Source organism: Equus quagga, chromosome 5 (genome assembly GCF_021613505.1).
Source record: "Equus quagga isolate Etosha38 chromosome 5, UCLA_HA_Equagga_1.0, whole genome shotgun sequence".
Classification (NCBI taxonomy): domain Eukaryota; kingdom Metazoa; phylum Chordata; class Mammalia; order Perissodactyla; family Equidae; genus Equus; species Equus quagga.
The window spans coordinates 92,381,386-92,402,679 of record NC_060271.1 but is presented as its reverse complement, the minus strand read 5'-3'; the positions used below and the strand labels follow the sequence as shown (position 1 = coordinate 92,402,679).

The 21,294-nt window shown below is 47.4% G+C and overlaps 1 protein-coding gene across 4 annotated transcripts in view; it reads left to right on the top strand.

Annotated features, from left to right (window-relative positions):
- The first annotated feature begins 8,317 nt into the window (after positions 1-8,317).
- Positions 8,318-21,294, top strand: part of CCDC85A (coiled-coil domain containing 85A) — a 179,317-nt gene continuing 166,340 nt past the window's right edge. For 3 of the 4 annotated variants that reach the window (XM_046660299.1, XM_046660298.1, XM_046660297.1), the window contains exons 1-2: positions 8,318-8,590; positions 15,551-16,508. In XM_046660299.1, coding sequence (XP_046516255.1) covers positions 8,327-8,590; positions 15,551-16,508 — 1,222 coding nt within the window. In that variant the 5' untranslated portion in view covers positions 8,318-8,326. Of the gene's footprint in view, positions 8,591-15,550; positions 16,513-21,294 lie in introns of all 4 variants that reach the window. The other variant, XM_046660300.1, reaches the window with a different exon arrangement.

Below are 21,294 nucleotides of genomic sequence, written 5' to 3'. Positions count from 1 at the left end.
GGGGCATTATAAGCCAACATCCCAGGTGATATGGATGCTGCCAGGGTTGCGCTATTATACTGTCCGTCTGCCTGAGAGCAGGCTTCCTAATGAAACTCACACACCCTCATGGCAGCTGATTTCTGCGTTAGGAGAAAAGCAATCTTATAGAGCAAATGTGTGAAGAGGCATTTTCACTTGTGAGACTCTTAGCTACGTCTATTTCAGGCAGCTTAGCAGAGGGACTGAAAATTTCCAGATCCAGTCAGGTGGGTCTGCAATGGGACAGGCAGGGGTAGGCCAGCTCCACAGGAGTTTGCCTCGCGGATCAGACCTGTAGGCAGTCCCAGCTTTGCGCACTTTCTTCCTTTTCTCTACTCCTGGGGTTACCACTTCTCAAAGACACTTCAAGTGAGCAGGGCAGGCAGGCATTACAATGGAAGTCTGGGATGTTTGTGATCTGTCGCTTTCCCATACAGAGATCTCTTCAGGAGGCGGCCTTCCTTTCATTCTTTTCCTGAGTGCACACCAGAATCTGGGCACCTCGGAGACTGCACTTCTGATGCATGTGAACAACCTTTTTTGTGCTCCTACAACAAACAATTTACTTGCCAGGTGCGGTGGAGGGCTTGCTGATGAATAAGACAGGTCCCTGCGCTTGAAAAACTAAAAAATCAATAGTATCCAACTAGCTATAAAAGAAGAAAGACTGTCATAACTACAGCAATACAGATAAAAAGGAAGTGCTTTGCTACAAATGGGTTGTATTAGTTTCCTATTGTGGCCACAAATTTGGCACTTAAAACAACAGAAATTTATTCTCTCCCAGGAGGCCAGAAATCTGAAGTTTTTATGAGTCTTTATGGGGCAAAAATCAAGGTGTTGGGAGGGCTGTGTTTCCTCCCGAGGCTCCAGGGAGAATCCATTCCTTGACTATTCCAGTTTCTAGTGGCTGCCAGCATTCCTTTACTTGTGGCCTCATCACTCCAGTCCCTGTCTCTATGGGTACGTCGCCTTCTCCTCTTCCATTGGTGGCATCTCCCTCTGCCTCCCTCCTGCAAGGATACATGTGATTGATTTAGGGCCCACTAGGATAAGCTAGGATGATTGCCCTATCTCAAGATGCTTAACATAATCACATCTGCAAAGTCCTTTATTACCATATAAGGTAACATTCACAGGAATTAGCATGTGGCTATCTTTTGGGGGGGTCATTATTCAGCCCACTGTAGGTGCCACTCATTCTTCTACACCCTCCCCCAACCAAATGGTCTACCGCTGTGATGTCCAACACAGTAGCTACTTATTGGTAGTCACAATATTGGCAGTCACCTGTGGCTATTGAGCACTTGAAATATAGCTTGTCTGACTTGAGTTGTGCTGCAAGTGTAAAATACTAGATTTTGAAGACGTACCACAAAAAAATGCAAAATATCTCATTAATAATTTTTTATGTTGAGTACACACTGAAATAACATTTCAGATATATTAGGGTAAATGAAATATATTATTAAAATTAGTATCACCTCTTTTTTTTTACTTTTTAAATGCAACTACTAGAAAATTTAAAATTGTATCTGTGGCTTGCATTTGTGGTTTGTACTATATTTCTATTAGGCAGTGTTCTATGTCAACTACAACATTAATTCTCAAACTCTTGCACAGCAGCATCATGTGGGAAGTTTTAAAAACCCCAATATGCAGGCTGCACCCAGACTTATTAAATCAGAAATCTCTAGGGAGAGGCCCAGGCATGAGCATATTTTAAACTCCCCAGGTGATGCCAATATGCAGCCAGGGTTGAGAATCTGTGGAGCAGAGACCTGGAGGAGGGGTAATAGTGGAAATAGCATTAATGGTCCAGGGATGATCACAAACGCGTATGCCTGTTTCTTTACAAACAACAGAAAATGCGGGCTTCTGAAGTACTCTCTGCTTTCAGGCTTGCTTCACCCCACCCAGAGTGCAGCTTCCAGTTGGGGGGCGGGGGGGGGGGGGGGGGGGGGTGGGCCGGGGCAAAGCATCTGGTTCCATGAGTCAGAAGACACCTGGGATCTCAACACTTTGAGGGTTAGGCTGGCTGAACCTCTCTCCCTTGGGTGTTTCTGGCAGTAAGACCAATCCTTCCCTAGCAGTTTCTGCCATAGTATCTGGCAGAACAAAACACCACAAAGGCCAGCAAGCTCCTGAATGTTTGGTTTGTGGGGCTGAATCGAGGCAAAGCACTTCCGCCATGGTTCACAGTGCGAGCGTGTTTTGGAGGCATCCATCAGTAATACCCACCACCATCAGAGGTTCCTGTTACTACTGGGACTCCCAGCTACTTCCCAGCTCTGCACAAGGGCTGTGTTCCCTGGTTCCAGACTGAGAATTAGGTAACAAAGTTAAAATCCAGTGCCCTTCCATTGAGTTTTGAAGTATTGCCTGGGAAATTGGTTCGTGGTGGAGCAAGATAGGATGTTTCTGTAGCTGCTTGTATTACTTGACACAACACAGATACAATGAGATAAGCCTCAGCCTTGTTCATGCAGTACGATTACTTACATCTGGCATCATCAATGAATAATCCCATCACTTGAGTGTATTCTGCAGCGATTTGAGGCTAAATCATTAAAGCATCATATTATCCCACATTTAAACAACTTTGAAAAATTTTCTAAACTGCACAGCATTCCTCTGACTTCCAAAATAGCATATACTAAACAGTGATTAATATTTTCAAAAGGAAGAGGCCTTGTATATGTGTTGTGGGTGGTGAGGCATTCCAAACAAGTGGGATAAAAAAATTTGGACAAAGGTCTTTAGCAAGCTTGTTCCTCCCCTCTTTCCCTCCTTTCTGTATTGAGAGCTGACTCTAGGTTAGGAAGTGGTCCTTGTCTTCATGGACTTTAGGGGCTAACACAGGGAGAAGACATCAAAGTAAATGAGAGAGAGAGAAAACATTATAGCGTCTATGATTGGAGACCAGACCTCCCTTCCCTTTCTGTCCCTTCCTTCTTCTCTTTTCTGCCTTACATATACATACATACATTCATATATACATGTGTGTGAGAATATATATCAGGTAACTTACAAACATACATAAGGAACAAGGTAAAAAAGAAGAAATTAGGAGGGAGAAATTTGAAAGTCAGAAAATGATGGAATTCTCATCTAAATTGCTGAGGGGGCCCACAAGTTTAGACCTGACACCCCAGCAGCCAGTGCAAAGAGGAATACACACCAATTGCATAATCCACAATGTCTGTAAGATTAAAACTAATGAGTTGCCAAGAAACCATATAGAGTGCAGTGTCATAAGAAGGCATTATGGGATACACTCAGCAATATCCTCAATAGCATTTCTAATTGCATCAAGGAGTTCAGTAGGGCATGACAGAAATCCATAGGGTTTGGAGCAAGCAAAAAAGAGATAGTATTAAATTCTAGCTGGAGCTAAACTGTTCTGTTGGGATTGGGCTGGATTAGTCTGAACCTCCACCTATAATTTCCTATAGTTCTAGACTCTGGTTTAGGTGCTGGGCTAGAGGTATGCACTGGATGTTATGGGAGTGAAGAGGGACTCACCTCTGCCTCTGTTGGAGAAGTGTGGGCTGATGCCAGGGATCTGGAGGAGATGATGCCTGTGGAAGGATCCAGTGGGAGTTGTGCAGGGGAAAAAGATAGGGAAGGCATTCCATGCATGAGAGAATAGCATCAGTAGGGCACAGAGGTATGGTGAATGCCAATAGGGAGCTATAAGCAGCTTGGCACTGGTCAAGTATGAAATATGAGGCAAGGTATGGCGGAGGGTGGAGCTGGAGAAGTAGGCAAGGGCCAGACTGTGCCCATCTTATGTGCTCTGCAAAGGAATGTGGCTTTGCTCTGTGGAGCTGTACTGAGATGCCCCTGAAGGGATTTAGGCAGGGGAGTGCTATCTGCTAATGACTGCATTGATGCTACACAACATATCTCCCCAAAACTCAGTGGCATAAACAGAGATCACATATTCTTGCACAAAGATCTGTGAGTTTGCAACAGGAGGGCGGCTCCACTTCAGAGGTCCACTTCAGGTTGCCTGGGATGGCTGTGTGTGGGGCCAACCGAAGGAATATCAGCTACCCAAGGTTAGCTTTTCTCCCAGTGAAGGGTGGAAGTACAGGAAGGTGAGTGGACAAACAGATGTCTCTGGAGGCCTCATCAGAGGAGGTTTACACCCTTGCGAGCACCCACATCCCATTGGCACAGCAAGTCCCATGGCCAAGTACAATATCATTGGGGAGGGGAGGTAAACTCTGCCCCTGCAGTGGGAGCTACTGCAAAGTCACATGTCAGAGAGTGGGATGAATTACACAGGGAGGTTGTGAAGAATGATGAGCAATGATTCTGTCTGCCTTAGGAGTGAAGCAGCTGGACTTGACTTTTTAGATAGTTCATGTGGGCAGTTGTGTGGAAAGCAGATTCAAGAGAGGTGATACTGAAGTCAAGAGGACCAGTGAGGAGAGTCAGGTGAGACCTAGTGAGATCCTGGGCTGGGCAATGGTGAACTGCGATGGAACAGAGTTAGTTCAAAACAACACATGAGAGGGGCTGGCCCGGTGGTGGGGTGGTTAAGTTGGTACCTTCTGCTTCTTGGTGGCTCCAGGTTCAGATGCCGGGTGCAGACATGGCACCACTTGGCAAAAAGCCATGCTGTGGTAAGTGTCCCACATAGAAAGTAGAGGAAGATGGGCACGGATGTTAGCTCAGGGCCAGTCTTCCTCAGCAAAAAGAGGAGGATTGGCAGTAGTTAGCTCAGGGCTAATCTTCCTCAAAAACAAACAAAAAAACAGCATATGAGATAACACCATCAGGACTTAACGACTTAGAGTCATTTATGGCTGGCTTTTAGATACCTCCATTTACTTACTGTACATAGAGTCCACTGCTGAGGTTGCATACAAAACTGTTAGTTGGCCATCCAATAACTGTTTTCTCATTTCCTATTAAAACAACTCTGATTTTACTTAAAAAAAAAAATTTCCTAGCTTCCCCTGCAGCTGGTAGGTGGTCACATGGCAAGCCCTGGCTATTAGGATATAAATGACATTCACTCGGTTGAATTACCAAGAAAACTTTTTAAAGGGGTCTGTGCCCTCTTGCATTTGCTTCTTTCTATCTTCCTACTCTTTCCAATGTAGATGGATGGCTAACGTTCCAGCAGCCATCTTGTGGCCAGGAGGCAACCATGCTAACGATGGATGAGCAGAGAGAAGGTACCTGTCTTTGTCGTAAAGACACCGTACCAGCCCTCAACCACCTATCTTTAGAATATCAGTTATGTGAGAGAAAATAAATGCCTTCTTAGTGATTGTTTCTTGAGTTCATTTTTAGCAGCCAAGTGAAGCTCCCAACACCACACATAACCTTAGCAGCATGAAGCCACATAATTCATGAAATAATTATCCTGAATCAATGACCAAACACAGAAAAATTAAAACCTCATCTAGGTGACCTAGCCCAACAGCAAGCAGCTGCTAGTGTATATAAATTTGTGGAGAAAGTTTTCTTTGGTTTCCTTCTTCCTTGTCCTCCTAACAAAGTCCAATTCCTCCTTTCAGCCATCTATCTGTCTCCTAATATCTACTTAGATGTTACTGATCTGCGAGAGTTAGCCGTGAAGTGCACTCTTGAAGAACAAACCTGTGATGGAGAAAGAAAATAGATGTGGTGGTTCCATTCCCAGATAAGGGGTTGCCCAAATGTAATATCAGTAAGAAGAAAGTCGCATTTCTGCAGGTAACTTGATAAAGCACTTCATGTACATTATTATCTCACTGGCTGCCTGAGGGCCAGTAAGTTTAGAGGACTGAGTCAAGGAGAACTAACAAGTAACAGAGACAAGACTCATATTTTTCTCACTTATATTTTCCCTTCCTGTGCCAAAAGTGGTCTTAGGAATTGTGCTGAGGAGAGCCTCCCGTGTTCGTGAGAGAAGGGGAGGGTCAAAGAAAAGTGGCACTGGACATAGTTCAACAGGCAAGGAAGACTTCATTCAAGACGTTGCGATAGGAGAGGGGGAGAGAGAGAGAGAGAGACAGACAGACAGACAGACAGACAGAGACTGAACTCAAGTCCACTGATGTAAAAGGCAGGAGGCTTTTTAAGCCCTGGGGTGAGCTACTGGAAAAGTCCTGGATGATGATGGGAGTGGGAGGGGGCGTTGGTCAAGGTGACTAGGCCATCTGTTTGCTAATTGGTGCTTATTGTAGTTTGGCTTCTACCTTTGCAGAGAGAGAGAGAGGTGCTCTCTTCCTTGATGATTCCACTTCCAAGGGATGGCTCCCAGGTCCTTGAGAAAGACTTTCCTGGGCGGGAAAACTGGTGAGAAGCTGGGAGATGATTTACATCTCAAGGGAGTAGAGAAAGAATTTACAATGGAAAGTTTTCTAAAGTAAATGCTGTAAGAAGAGGACGCTCAGGGACTTATGTTAGGAAGAAATCTGTCTAAAGAGTAGTCCAGCTGAGGGGAACTCCAAGGCCATCTAGGTCAGATCACCCGGCCTTTCCTTGCTCTCCAGGAAGCCAGGTCTCAGAAGTCTCCAACTGATCTTCGCTTAACAGCGGGGGACCTCACGATCATCTGGCGAAGGGACTCTGACTTCCAGCCTCATCCAACCAGGTGGAAACGATTCCCTCTGCAGCCTGGTTTTCTGAAGCCCCGTGGGGGTAGATCCTTGCAGTTTTCTGGCCCCATCTCCATCCTGGAGAGGAGAACATTCACCTAAATGACATGCCCAGGACCAAATGCATCCACTTCTTCAGGCGAAAAACACGTTTTCAGCTCAGAGATGATTCCATGAGACAAGAGGGTAGTATGGGGAGGGGGCAAGAGAATCTTGTAGCCCAAAGACAGAAGCCAGGGACAGAGAGTACCACCTTCCAGAAATTACCATCATAAAGAGCCAAAGCAGTGAGTGCTTGGCCGCCTGCGGCACAGCGGAAAACGGAAATCTCCTTGGCTGGCGTTTTAGTTTGCCTAAGGGGCCGCGCTTTGCTCAGAGGGGAGGTGACTGTGCTGACCTTAAAATCCAGACCTCGGGAAGCAGGAGATGAAGGTATTTTATTTTCCCCTAAAGTCTTCGATATTTTTCAAATAAAAATTTAAAAGATCCAGTACCTTCCCCTGAAGCCTCTTCACAAAGTAGTGGATTTTTAGAAAAGACAAAGACCTAGGCGGGGGGTAGGGGGTCCCTAAAGAGCCGCGCCTCAAGCCTGTCTTCCCTCTTTTCGGAGCACTGGGATTTTCTTAAACGTTCCTTTCCCAACCCCTCCCCCCCTTTTCTTTTTCCCAACGACCTCTTCTTCCATTCTCTAAAGTACAAGCAGACGGTTGCCCAACAGGTCCTCCTACGCATCTTTCCTGAGCCCCAATACCTCTAGATACTCGTCTCTCTTTTGGGTGGGCAGCTGTTGCCCCTGCCTGGGAACGAGCCAGGCGTGCAGGGGGCGGAGGAGGGAGCTTCCTCCCCCACACGGTGGCGCGCGCGAGCCTCCCAGAGCCGGGCGGCCACAGCTTCCCGCCCTGCACCCGCTCCCGCCCCGCCCGCGCCCCGGCGCCGACGGAGCCGCGCCCCCGGCCTTCCCCGGCGGGACAGTGGGGAGCGCGCCGCGGAGCCCGGGAGGCGGTCGAGCGGCTGCGGTGTCCCCGGCTCCAGGCCCCTCCTCCTGCCGGTCCAGCCTTTACCCACCAGCCTCCACCCCTCCTCGGCTCGGCTCTGCAATGCAAGGCTTCCCTTAGCAGCATAGGAGCGGCGGCGGGCGCAGCGAACGTAGCAGGAGGAGCGCAGCCGACCGGCCGCGCCGAGCCCTCGGGCAGCAGCTGGAGCAGCCTCGGCAGCGCCGCGGGGCTGGGAGAGGAGAGGAGCCGGGGGCTGCAGCTGGGCCAGGGGGAGGAAAGTGCGCGCGTGTGAGTGCGTGTGTGCGGGAGTGGGGGGGGGGGCGACAGTCTCGAATTAGGGCGGAGGAGAGGGCAGGGGACCCGGGGTGCGGCCCCCTCGGGGCCCCCGCTGGTCCCCGAGGTTCTCCAGCCGCGGCGGCCGATCCCCAGCACCCCTCACCATGGACTTGCGCCGAGTTGGGACGCGCCTCGGTAGCAGCGCGCTGGGGGCGGCCCGGCCCTGGGGGTGCGCGGGCGCGCGCTCAGGGATGGCGAGGTAGGATGGCCGCCCAGCGCGACCCCTGCCGCCCCGACCCAGCGGCCCCCGGGCGGTGCAGCTGACTCGGCCGAGCGCACAGGGGTGTGGGCGGAGGCGGCCCCGCCGCGCCCGCGCCTTCGGGAGTCGCTTTGCCTCTTCCACCCACTCGCACCTGCCACCACGCGGATACCATGTCGAAGGCGGCTGGAAGCGCAGCAGCGGCGGCGGCGGAAAGTTGTCCTTCAGCCTCTGCCAGCCCGTCCGCGGCCGCGGCCGTGGAGGACCTGTCCAAAGTGTCGGACGAGGAGCTGCTGCAGTGGAGCAAGGAGGAGCTGATCCGCAGTCTGCGGCGCGCCGAGGCCGAGAAGGTGAGCGCGATGCTGGACCACAGCAACCTCATCCGCGAGGTGAACCGCCGCCTGCAGCTGCATCTCGGCGAGATCCGTGGGCTCAAGGTGAGCGCGGGGCCGGGCGGGGAGGCTCGGCCCGTCGGGACGGGGAGCGGGACACCCCGGGGAGGTGGGGCCAGGCAAACTTCCCTTCCCTCCATCAACAGGTGATCCTCCCCATTCTCCTGGTCAGCGTCTTCTGTTTTCCATCCTCAGACCTTTGGAAACTTTTCTAAACTTTGGAGGCCTTTGGTCCCTTCCTCTTCCCCATACGGGGCGCGCCAGCGTGGAGCTCTCACTCGAGGTCCTCTGGGCCTGAGGAGCGGGCGGTTAGGATGCTGAAAGACAGGGAGGGAGGTAATGGGCACGCGGAACATTTAATTTCCTAGGGAGCCTGGAAAATCAGTGCTTTGGGGAGCCGGGTTACAGCCAGTCCAGGGAAAAGATGAGCGAGGGAGCAAGTCCAAGGCATCTTTGCCCTAGGGCGTTGGGGATACGGCTGCTCTGGCGCCACGTCTTCACCGACGGGCAGAGAGTGAGGAAAGGGCGCCAATGCTAGGGAGACAGGTTGACGGGGCGCCACCCTGGAGCTGGCGTATGTTACCCGGTGCAGAGGAGCTTGAGGTCTGCCTTGGCGTTTTCTCCCTGCTCCTCTGCTTTCCTTCTCCCCAGGTTCGGATGGCGTCATCTGGGTTACCCGATCCTCCCATTCACCCCCAGTTTGATTTTAATTTCATCTAGCATGAGAGGGGGCAAAGGGACTCAGTATGGGAGAGGCAGGCTTTTTAAAGGGTACCCCAGGTGTCAGCCAGTGATGCTTTATTTCCAGCCCTCTTTGCTATCAGGAAAAAGAAAAGAAAAAAAGCAAAAAGAAAAACAACAAAAATCCCAAACGCCCACAACTTTCTTTTCTCCTTGGAGAGCTCTCAGTGTGCCTGACTGTAGCAGACCAGGGCCGGGAACCGCCCTGCCTGCGTGCACCACAAACTTCTCACCGCTTGCGCTGGTGCCTCTTGGTATTCCTTCCTCTCATTGTTCTTCTTTGTTTATAGGAAGCCAGACACGAACGAAATCATTGCAGGGATCTCAGGGGGCGAATTCCCGCAGGCACAGGCTGTTCTTGTCCCCTTTCCATTCCCACCCCACTTCTCTGGCAGTAGACACTTTCTTAATTGCCTCAGTGCTTCACCTTTGGGATTCTGGTGCAAAGAAGAGTGGGAGGGGCAGAACGCTAGATGCTCACCTGGGTGCTGGGTCCAATCCAGGTGGAGATGGCCCTCCCCCGAGGCCCCAACTGGCTGTCATGTATTCCCTAGCACGGGTGCAGTTAGGAAGATCCTGCAGTCAGAAAAATCCCAAGGCTTACTCTCTCTTTTGGCTTAATTCATTACTAACGGAGTCTTTATTAAGTACCAGACTCTTGGGGGATTAGAGGCAGGCTGGTGTAGTGGGAAGATCATCTCAGAGGTGGGTTTGCATCTAGAATCCTCATTTGCCAGGAGGGTGAGCTTGGATAATTAATTTCTCAGCCTCATTTTACTCATCGATAAAATGCAAATGATAATAAGCATCTCCTAGGGGGGTGTGGCAGTAAGTTATGATAATGTAGGGGGAGGTTAACCACTGGACTTGGCTGCAAAAATTGGTAGTTATTGTCGTCAGGAGAGGATGCGTAAACATATAGCTGTGCATCTCCTGGATGTGGGTTTCTTAGGCACAGCTGGACCAAAGTACCCTCCAATTTAATCTTCGATGGTTTGAACTATAATGTGTCTTGGACAAGTTTTTAATTAATCAGTTTCCTAGAGATGTTAATAGTATGGCGTATCGACATCATACTTCGGAAATACTTAAGTTCTTTCAGGTTTCATGGATTGCGTGTGTGTGTGGGGGGCCTGCTCTTCCTTCTAGTAGCTTCATTTAGAGAAATACCTGTTAGGCCAGTTAAGGGTGCTTACACTCCACCTAGGAGAGTCTCCTTGTGGTCTAGGTTCATGACCTGGCATTAAAAGACTTTCCAGTCCATCTCCTTATCAAGTTCAGAAATAGTGGGGGCTGGGTACTTTCTGAGGCAGCCTCTACTTCTCCTTCCCTTCATCTGGGGGCAGCTGCAGGGTGGCACCTCCAAGGCCCTTGGCCCACCCCTGAGGGGGCTGTGGTGAAGGCCTGCTAAGAGGCCAGCCTTCTCCCTTCTCTTCATTGTCTCAATTCAGCGCTTCCCTGGACACCGTAGTGATCCTTAGAAGTGGAAGACTGAATAAATGATAGCTACATTTATTTTGTTTTGGCTTAACTGGAAGGAAGGGATTTTTTTTTTTTTTTTTGCCTCTGATGGTTTGGGACTCTCAGTTGAGGACTGTAAATTAAGCCCATGACATTTTTCTTTTTTATTCCCCTTTCTGTGAACTGCCTTTGAAATTGAATCTAAATATTTTCAAAGCTACTAGATGGTACTGCAGCTGTAGACATGGGGAGATGGGAGTATCAGTTCTTTCTCTTTGGGGGGCCTGTGACTCCAAGCACTGGCTGCCTTGTTTGTGTGTAAACATTTAGGAGGTAGTGTGGTGTGGGGCAGTGGAAAGATAAAGGATTTGGAGTCTTACAGTTGGGTAGCTTGGGTAAGCTGTTAACCTCTTTGAGTCTCAGTTTTCTCATCTGCTAAATGGGGATATTAATTCCACATGAGATTTGATAAGAATTAAATGATACGTAGATCAAGAAGCCCCAGTGAGGTTAAATAGCTTTCTCAAGGTCACAGAGATATAAAATGTTCGAAATAGGCCGACTATCTTTTCTTTGGGCTACTTGACATTCTCTGGTCGGAATGTGTGGTCCTGAAGGGGGTGGAGAAAGGAGATTCAGGTTAGGGTTCTGATGGTGTAGGGAGTGGAGCCCAGAGAACCAGGGCTGTGCACTGCTGAGCGTGTGCCAACACTCAGGCTGCTCGGACCAGGAATTTCGGGAGGTGGGGGCTGGATTCCGGGGAACTGAGTCTCTGTAGATTTGTTATCTGCAGCATATTAATTTTCCTCCTGGCTCCCCAACACACCAATTCCCGGCCCTGCAATGATGAAAAAATAAAACAATTCTTCTCCGGCCAAAGGTACGGTGCTTGAGAGTCTCATGAATGACATTTTGGGGCGTATGCTGTGAGGTGGCTTTAATCTTTTACAAGTCCACTTTAGACAGATGGATTACATCAGGTGGCTGTGGTAGTGTTAAAAGGACACAGTGTTTTGAAAAAGAAAGCCCAAGTCTCAAGGCGGCAGATTTGAAGAAGCTGCCTCACAAGGTTATTGTCAAGCTGGTTGCTTAGCTATTCACCAGAAGGCAACGGAAATAGCTCAGAATTGGAGAGTAAATAATATTACCAAGAAAACTAATAATAGGAAGAAGGAGCTGTAATGAAGAAAACCGAATGGGCCGACACCTGCCCCTTCCCCCCCAACTGGAATCTGAGAAGTAACGTTTCACTCCGTGTAGAAAGCGCGTTAACTCCTTGAAGCCTTCGGTAGCACAAGTTCTGTTCACTTTCCAGTTCTGGAGAAATCAGGAGTAGTTGTAGTATAGTCACAGGTAAGTATTTTCAGATGGAAATTCAGTTAAATGAAGAAGAACATGACTTGGACTTTCTATGAAATGCCAGGATTAAACTAATTGTAGAATAATTTTTGAAGCTTAGAAAGATTAATTTTGATTAGTATTGTTTTCTCAGAATATCTAGTTTCCGATTTCCCCTAAAGCATCAGTGTCAAGGGGTAATTTAGTCCTTTATTACTGTAGACTCCAACATAATGGGGACTTGCTGAAAACATTAAGAAGTTCTTTCTCGGCAGCTAGAGTTGTATGCTGTTTTGGCCACAGGCCTAGGGCTTTGAAGGGTTGGTCAGTCCATAAACACATATTAAGTGCTTACTGTATGCAAGACACCGTGCTGGGTGTGTTGAGTATGCAAAGAAAGACATTAGAACGGACTCTGCCCCCCAGAAGCTAAGATATCTACAATAGAAAAGAAAAAAAAAGATGCCCAATGAGTGTTCCAGCTAATGTGTCTTATAGGCATTAGGCAGTGAGTGGGAGGTTTACCTCATTCATTCATTCATTCATCCATTCATGCATGGCACTGCTGCACGCCAGTGCTATCCTAGTGCTGGGAGAGGCTTCTGAGGAATCTCTCCTCTTAGGTAAGTTCATGTAGGGGAGAAGATAGTACTTTCTAGTTGGAAAGTTGGGCATAATCAGGGTTTGCAATTAGCTGATATAGAGGGAGCTAAAGGTGGGAAGGCAGGAGAAAGCCTTTCAGTTCTGGCCAAAGGCGTTACTCATTTTCCCTGGCAAAGCATAGGTGACAGGGGTTGATATGCAGGAGAGACATAACATGCAGGGAGTGTTCTGAAGATCAGTCTGGCCAAAGGGGGCTTGGATTGGAGTGGGCGAGGGAAGGTGAGGATGGGGCAGAGCAAGGCAGGGGGGCTGGGTGGGAAGCTTTTGGAAATGGCCAGGGCTGACATCAGAAAGTGGCAAAGAGAAGCAAAAGGAAGAGATGGCCTTACAGACAAGGAAACAGAGTTGTTGGTAATGCTGGGAGTTAGAATTGGAGTTGAAACCAAGCTGCACAGATCCTCCTCCTCAGGCCTTGAAAATCACTGCCATCTTAGGCCTCAGGACTTTTGGGAGGTGCAGGGTGTGGCTCGCAGATGTTTTATAGTTTATTTGCTAGTCTGTTTCAGGGGAAGAGTTGGAATCAATCTGAGTCTGAGAGAATTACATCCCCTCTCTAAGTACCTCAAGTTCTGGGTTGAATGACAGAGTCACAAGACCAGAGATTCTCAGGCTTTGTAGAGCAGGGGAAATCTTAGGTAGCTGCCCCTGTTTTACCCCCAACAAGCCACGGTCCTTCAAAAAACACTTGGCCCCTTTACTATATGTGCGAATGGAGAAAAAAAATGGGGATTTGACCATTGTTAAAATTCCTTGGTTTCAGGTCTTCATAGCGGGGGGTGCTGTGTTCTGGATACACAGAGGTGAACAGAGTAGATAGGGTCTCTGTTCTCATGCTCTAGTCTAGTAAGGATGGAGACATGACTAATAGCCACACAACCATATGTGATTACAAATTGTAATATGCGCCACTGAGGGGAAGTCTGAGGAAGAATGATAGAGCACAGAAGGTGACCTCCTTTAGATTGGGGGTAGTGGCCGGGGACAGCTTTTATGGGGAAGTGACATCAAGTGAGACCTGAAGGTTATGTGGAAGGCTGGTGAGAGCATGCCAAGTGAAAGGGGAAAGGCTTGTCCATTGGGCCCTGAAACAAGGCCAGCGTTGGTGGGGCTCAGTGTGTGTTGCGGAGGGGATATTGTCACCTTCTCCCCTGCCGTTATATGTCCAAGCCACCATCATCTCCCTCTGCCTGGACCAGCCTGGCAGCCTCCTAGCTGGTCTCCTGGCTTCCACTTTACCCTGTCTCCCTCTTCTGTCCACCCTCCCAACTCCCACAACCAGTCTATTTTCCATACAGAACTATGGTGATTCTTTACAAAATGAATAATATCATGTCACTCCTCTATCCTCAGCTCACCAGCAGTCCAAAGTCCTTCCCGTGGTTGACAAGGCCAGCATTCCCTAGCCCCTGACACCTCTCAGACCTCCTTTCCTGACTCTCACTCCTTGCTCATTGTGCTGCAGGCACGCTGGCCTCGCCACAGCTTGAGCCACGTTGGTCTCAGGCTTTTATGCTTCCCTTCTCTCTGCCTGGGGTCATTTTGCTCATTTGACTCAGGGAAATGCTTCTCCATTTCACTCAGGTCTTTGCTCAGATGTTTTCCTTCTCTGAAGAGGTGCCTTCTTTTAAAAAATAGTATTCTTTAACCTGCTTTAGTTAGCTTCCCACCACTTTTCACTACATGACATTGTTCTATGCTTTTTGCTAATCTTTCCCACCAGAATGAAAGCCATAGGATGTCAAGGTCTTTGCTGTGTCCACTGATACATCCGTGGACTGGTACCTGGCACATAATAGATGCTTACGAAATATTTGTGAATGGACAAATGAATCACCATTCATGTTGGAGAAGTACGCTGGGTCGGAGGATTGGGGGCCTTGTGAGACTTGAAGGACTTTGCACTTGATCCTAAGGGCAGCCGGACTCTATTAAGGGTTTTAAGCTTGGAAATGATGAGATAAATTTCAGAGGCAGAGCTCAGAAGACTTGTTTAGTTAGGAAGTGGAAGGTGAGGGAGAAGGAGATGCCAAGCATAGCTATAGGTTCTTATAAAGAGCAACAGGACGGGGGTGGGGGGGAGGTGGCATTTGCTGAGAGGTGCGTTTTGGGGAGGGGAGTTTGAACACAAGAGCTCAGCGTTGCTTGTGTTCCGAGTGAGATGCCTGGGAGACATGTAGGAGGTATGGGAGGTAGGGGTGGGATGTGCAGGACTGAAACACCACTAGAGAGCAACTGTGCTGTTCCCTGTGGGGGGACTGGGGCTGCTCATCCCGCACCATGGGCTGGAAAGCTAGGCAGTGCTGTTTGCGCTGATGAAAGGCCTGTAGCCTCAGAGCTCTCGAGCATTTCCCAGGCCTTAGCAGCCATCTTTCTTCCTTGAAGGTGGGGTAGGGGAGCCTTGTTTTTACTGATTTCCTGTTAATTAACAGGCTGTTCCCTAAGTATTGAGTGGATGACCTTGGACAAGTGCAGCTTTGACAGATCCAGTTTCCCCTTCTGTAAAAGAATGATAATAATCCTTATCTCCCTAAGTGTTTTGGTGAAAATTAGATAAGATAATACAGGTAAAGCATTGGGCAGGGAGCATAAGCAATACCTATTATTTTTATTTTTATGGACAGCTACAAACCTTCAGCTTCCTCTCGTCTCCTCCCCTAACATCACAGAGAATTCACCAGTTCCAGGCGCTTTCCCAGGAAGTCAGCCTGGTGACACCTCATATGTGTACCTCCCAGGAAGTCTGAGCCTGGTGACACCTCATATGTGGACCTTCCTTGAATGGTTGTGTCTCTATTTTTTCAGGATATCAACCAGAAACTCCAGGAGGACAACCAGGAACTGAGGGACCTCTGCTGTTTCCTGGATGATGACCGGCAGAAAGGCAAGAGGGTGTCCCGGGAGTGGCAGAGACTGGGCCGCTACACGGCTGGGGTGATGCACAAGGAAGTGGCCTTATACCTGCAGAAGCTGAAGGAGCTGGAGGTGAAGCAGGAGGAGGTGGTGAAGGAGAACATGGAGCTCAAGGAGCTCTGTGTGCTGCTGGATGAGGAGAAGGGCACCGGCTGTGCAGGCAGCCGCTGCTCCATCGACAGCCAGGCCAGCCTGTGCCAGCTCGCTGCCAGCACAGCACCCTATGTGCGGGATGTGGGTGACGGCAGCAGCACCTCCAGCACGGGCAGCACCGACAGCCCCGACCACCACAAGCACCACGCCAGCAGTGGCAGCCCCGAGCACCTGCAGAAGCCCCGGGGCGAGGGCAGCCCGGAGCACTCCAAGCACAGGAGCACCAGCCCTGAGCACCTACAGAAACCCAGGGCCTCTGGGACCCCAGATCACCCAAAAGCACTCAAAGGACCCAGCCCTGAGCACCACAAACCCTTGGGCAAAGGCAGCCCTGAACAGCAAAGGCACCCACACCCAGGGAGCAGCCCTGAAACGCTACCCAAGCACGTGCTGAGCGGGAGCCCTGAACACTTCCAGAAGCACAGGCCTGGGGGCAGCCCTGAACACACCCGGCACAGTGGAGGGAGCCCCGAGCATCTTCAGAAACATGCCCTGAGTGGGAGCCTGGAGCATCTACCCAGAGCCAGGGGCACCAGCCCTGAGCACCTCAAACAGCATTTTGGAGGGAGCCCTGATCACAAACACGGGGGCGGAGGAGGCGGAGGCAGCGGCGGAGGCAGCAGGGAGGGTACCCTGCGAAGGCAGGCGCAAGAGGACCTGTCACCCCATCACCGGAATGTCTACAGTGGCATGAATGGTGGGTCAGTATGTGCTGGGGAACTGCTTTGGCTGGGGCAGCTCAGATAGTTCTGAATGATGAAGGGCTTTCCAGCCGGATTAGAAAGTGCAGATGCTGGCTGGGGAGGTGAGGTGGGCAGGAGAAAACATTTGCCTCCAAATCGTGACGTGTTTCTTCCCCTCGGTTTGTTTAGTTTATACAGTTAATCAGTCAAGTAAGCCTGGAGAAGATTAGGAATGAGGGGTTAGGGGAGGGAAGGGAACAGTAATTCCCTGGAACCCTGAGGAATCAGGGTGAGATTTATGGGTATTGAAGATAAAAATGGAACCATTCTCAAATTCTTCCATCTTGAACTTGAGCGTTTTCCTAATTGTGTGCAGTTTCTACTGGGGTGCACTTGTGGAACCTGTTGACCAACAGGTTTTTGATTTCAGCTTACCATGTGCAGGAAGAAATGAATATTTATTGTGAAAAACAATAACATGAAAAAAAAATATGGTGTCCCTCAACAGGCTTGATGTTGGGTTTCCTGAATGCCTATAAATATGCCTTACTTTACCTTGAGGATTTTTTCCATTGTGTTGGGGGCTTTAGCACGAATCTGTGACTCTTCTTTGCATCTAAAATGCATCAAATGATTCCCTTCCCTACTCACTCAAAACCCACCCAACCCTCTCACCAAACTCCATCAACATTCTGAATAGCAAGCTCTTTTACGTCTCGAGACATCTTTCCTGGCCCTTTAAATGTTCCTCTGTAAAATGTGCAGATGTGTTTGGACGCTCCTTTGGTTTCCAGAGCGTAACATCCGCTGCATTTGCTGAGGCAGCTCTAAACCCCAGCTTTTAAACCTTTTGGAAGAGGTTTAATTTTCTGCATCTTGGTTCTGAAACCACTTTGAACTCAAGAGAGAAAAAAATCATTTCTTAAAAAAAACCCCAGAAAACTCTCACAATCCTTTTATGTTACCTATGCTTGAGTAGAACTAAAATGATTGGTTTTGTAAACTGTGGGGTTTTTAAAATTCAAAATATCTGAGTTTTTCGCTTTGTGTGAAAGCCACTCCGGAGTCTTCCTGCAGTCAGCTGTGAGCAGTGGTGGAGGCTGCCAATTTTAGCAGTGACACACAGGGGTAAATTTTCAATATTGTACGTAGGGATTTACCTGTTGGATTCCATTTCATCCTAATCCTTTTCTCATAGTGCCGAAAATTGACTCCTGAAGGTTGGCTTCCAATGCATCCAGTGTTCTTTTAAGCGCAAATGGCCCTAAGAAAAGGTGGGAAAGCTAGGATGCTGCTGTTTTCTTGGTTGTTTGTGTTGGAAGGTGCAAGCCAGGAGAAGCCAGTTCATCTGTTGTGTTGAGGCCTCCTGACTGACTGGGGCTTTTGCCACGTTTTTGAACCTTCCCTCACTCTTTCCAGGAAAGGCAGAGATGCTGCCCTGAATGCTGTAGGCAGCCTTGGCCGTGCAGTTTTCACGAGAGATGAAAGGGATTTAAAAAATATTTTGGTTGTGTTATTATGAGATGGGTTATTGGCCATGGAGCTTGTCTTCAGTGGGTAATGGGTTAATGGGAAGGTAAAGTTAATGACTTTTCCATTTCTTGATTACTTTTTAATGAGCATCAGAAGGGAATGTTTGCACTATTTTAAAGAAACTTGTATCTTGAACCAAAACAAATGATTTAGGGGCAGGTGCTTCGCTTACAAAGCAATTCTTCTCTTTCCAAAAGCCCTCTTTTAAATAAAGAACTTGTCTAGTTTAATCAACGTGTCATTTAACTTATAAGAAAAGATTTTAGGTGCAACTTTGAAGCAATACCTTGCATAAAGTAGGATATATCACTAGATAAGGATGATATTACATCGTTGCTTATTATTGCCTGGAGTCAGATAAACATAGTGGGTCAGGCAAAATATTTTTTAAAATCTAAAAATTTTGTTTAGTTAAAAATTTGATGTAACATAGATGCATGATTTAGAATGACACTGTAGTATAATTCTTTCTTGTGTTTACTTCAGGTTTTCTCATTCTTTTAAGTGACAAATCTTCTGACAGTTGATATCTCACCAAAGTATATCTGTAGTACATTTGCGTTGTGTTTTTATTTCAGTAATCAATTGGAAAATGAAATGGCACAATGAGATGTTTATGGATCAGCAGCTCGTAAACTTGGATATCGGTAGCTTGTATTTATCTTGCAGTTACAAATTAATTTTTGATATGGATGGTAAGACATGATTTTTCATATTTTTAAATCCCCACACACTTTGGTTGAATCATTGGCTTATAAACTGATAGGAACCAATAGGGAGGTAAATCCCAAATTATAGATTTGCTGAGTCATTTACACAGTCATTCTTTTTGGAGTTGGTGTGAGATTTGAGTGTTTTGGATGAGCACTTGTGTGTTTTTGTATGAACTAAAAGCAGGTGAAAGCAAGTGGGAAGTGTGTCTACATTATGGTAGAATGCAGTGGAGATGAAATCTATATTGGCGGGATATTGTCCTCCTTGCAAAGATATGCATTCCTTCCAAACACACACATACATACATGCTGAGGGAACATCAGTGAAAAGAATAACTGCTTTGGGCATATTTAAATCTTCTTGTGCTTTCAATTACAAAGTCAGTGAATGAAGTACTTGATGAACTTGATGTTCAAGAGTTTCTTTTGGTTAAAACAGTTGGCTTAATTTCCAACTGTAATGCAAAAATGAATTTTAGGTATTGGGCCTCTCTCAAAATATCTAAGCCTGTATAACATGTTTAAATTAGTAGCTGCTTAAAAAACAACAAAAGCAGAGACAAAACAGAAAAAAACCTTCTAAATTGAACAAAATGCTCATGAAGGGAACTTACTTCTTTAGGAGTTATTCAACTATTTCTTTTCAATTTGTAGAGAGTAACATTTGCAAAGAGGAAGTGGATTCAACACTTAATCACATCTAAACACGAAGATATTTGTCTGTTTATTCAATTACTAGCTATATTCTAGATTTGTAAGTTAACTAATTGAATAGCCACTTCTAGCTAGAAATATATGCAAACTGACAGCCTCAACTATTGAGAATGGAGGATTCACTTGCCTGATTTCATTGAAATCCAAGATTGGGGCGAACTTTCTTAGGTGAAAGTGTTCCCTTCCACGATGAAACCAAGGGGTTTTGCTTCCAGATACCAGCTAGCAGATCTTTGCTTTTTAACAGATAAGTTTTTAGGCCAGCTCATGGATGTGGTGGATGAGTCAGGTTCTTCTAACAATAGCTTTGTTTGCTGTTGACCTTCCAGACAAAGATGATTCTGATGATCAGAGGCCCTTACAAATAGTCTACCATTGGACATTATGAATCCACATGAAAAAGTAATGTTTTATTTTAATTCTAGAGCCACATATTGCTGGTTACCAGCAACTGAGAAAGAACAAATAGAAGAAACATTATTCTTTATTTTATCTTTCTTCTAAAAAATTCTTACTTATCTGGATGGGTCTAATTTTCTTTGCTTTAGAGTGTGTTCCAGTGAACAATAGCTTCATGCCCTCGTTCAGCATCACCCTAGCCAATGAGAGCATACATGAGGGAATTATTCACTTGTGTTAGACAAGATTCACTTTGAGCTACATTTGGTCTTTCTGGATGGAGTGTCAGGGTTATAAGTCTTCCTCCTGAAAGTTGCCTCTTGCTGCTTTTCTTATTTTGTCAGAGTATCTCTAGAGATAGGAAGAGCAGGCTGTTTCTCCCACCAGCTCTTTGTCTAGAGCAGGGTTTCTCAACAGTGGCGCTGTTCACATTTGGGACCAGATAATTCTTTGTTATGAGGGGTTGCCTTGTGTGTTTTAGGAGGGTTAGCAGCATCCTGGGCTCTACCCATGAGCAACCCCCAGCTGTAACAAAAATGTCTCCAGATCTTGCCAGATGTTCCCAGGGGGGTAGGGAGAGGGCAAAATTGCCCCTGATTCAAAACCACTGCTTTAGAGCAGTGCTTTTCAATCTGGCTTCAGATTAAAATCACTGTGGTAGCTTTGAAAAAATACCAGCGTAGCTTTGAAAAAATACCAGCGTCTGAGGCCCACACTAAGATGCAAATTGAATTGGTCTGGCACTGGGAATGTTGCAAAAAGAGTTTCTCAGGTGATTCTAATGAGCAGACCAGCGAAAACCATTGCTCTAGGTGAGGGAGTGGTGTATAAGATGGGTTGGTGTGAGTGAAGCTCTCAAGCGCCCAAGCTTCCTGGGAGGAAGAAAGTTAACTTCTTCCCTTCCTTTGCTGAGCTCCAGGACTAAGGTGGACTGACCCTGGCACATATTGTGAAACTTCACGCCTCTCAACCCCAGACCAAGCTCTCTGATAAAGTACTTCTTTGGGTATGGGTTGAAAATGTGAGTTTTTGGTGGATGGGATTGTTAGGTTAATCTGGGGAGACCCCGGCATATGAGCAATTTGAAAGTACTTTTGAAAGCTTCACATCCAGATGGAAAAAGAAGCACATGAGTGCCTAACCCATTTACGGTAGACGCCAATGGCGTATGTCGATCATGCGGTGCCTGCAGTGCTAATGAGTATTTCCCACGAGAGAATACTGCGTTTCAAATCTCCCAGCTTATAGATTTTACCCTGAGTTTTAAGATTGCTCCTATTCTCTGTTGAGGTTATTAATGAGTGAATGAAAAAAATGCTGATAACACAAAATGGCCTTGTCTCCGTGGGGTAAGATAAGCTGTGTGTGGAGGAGCCCAGCAGGGTTTCTCTGAAGCAAGGTTGTCTGTGAATTGAGTAGGGATGCACTATAGCCCGAATAA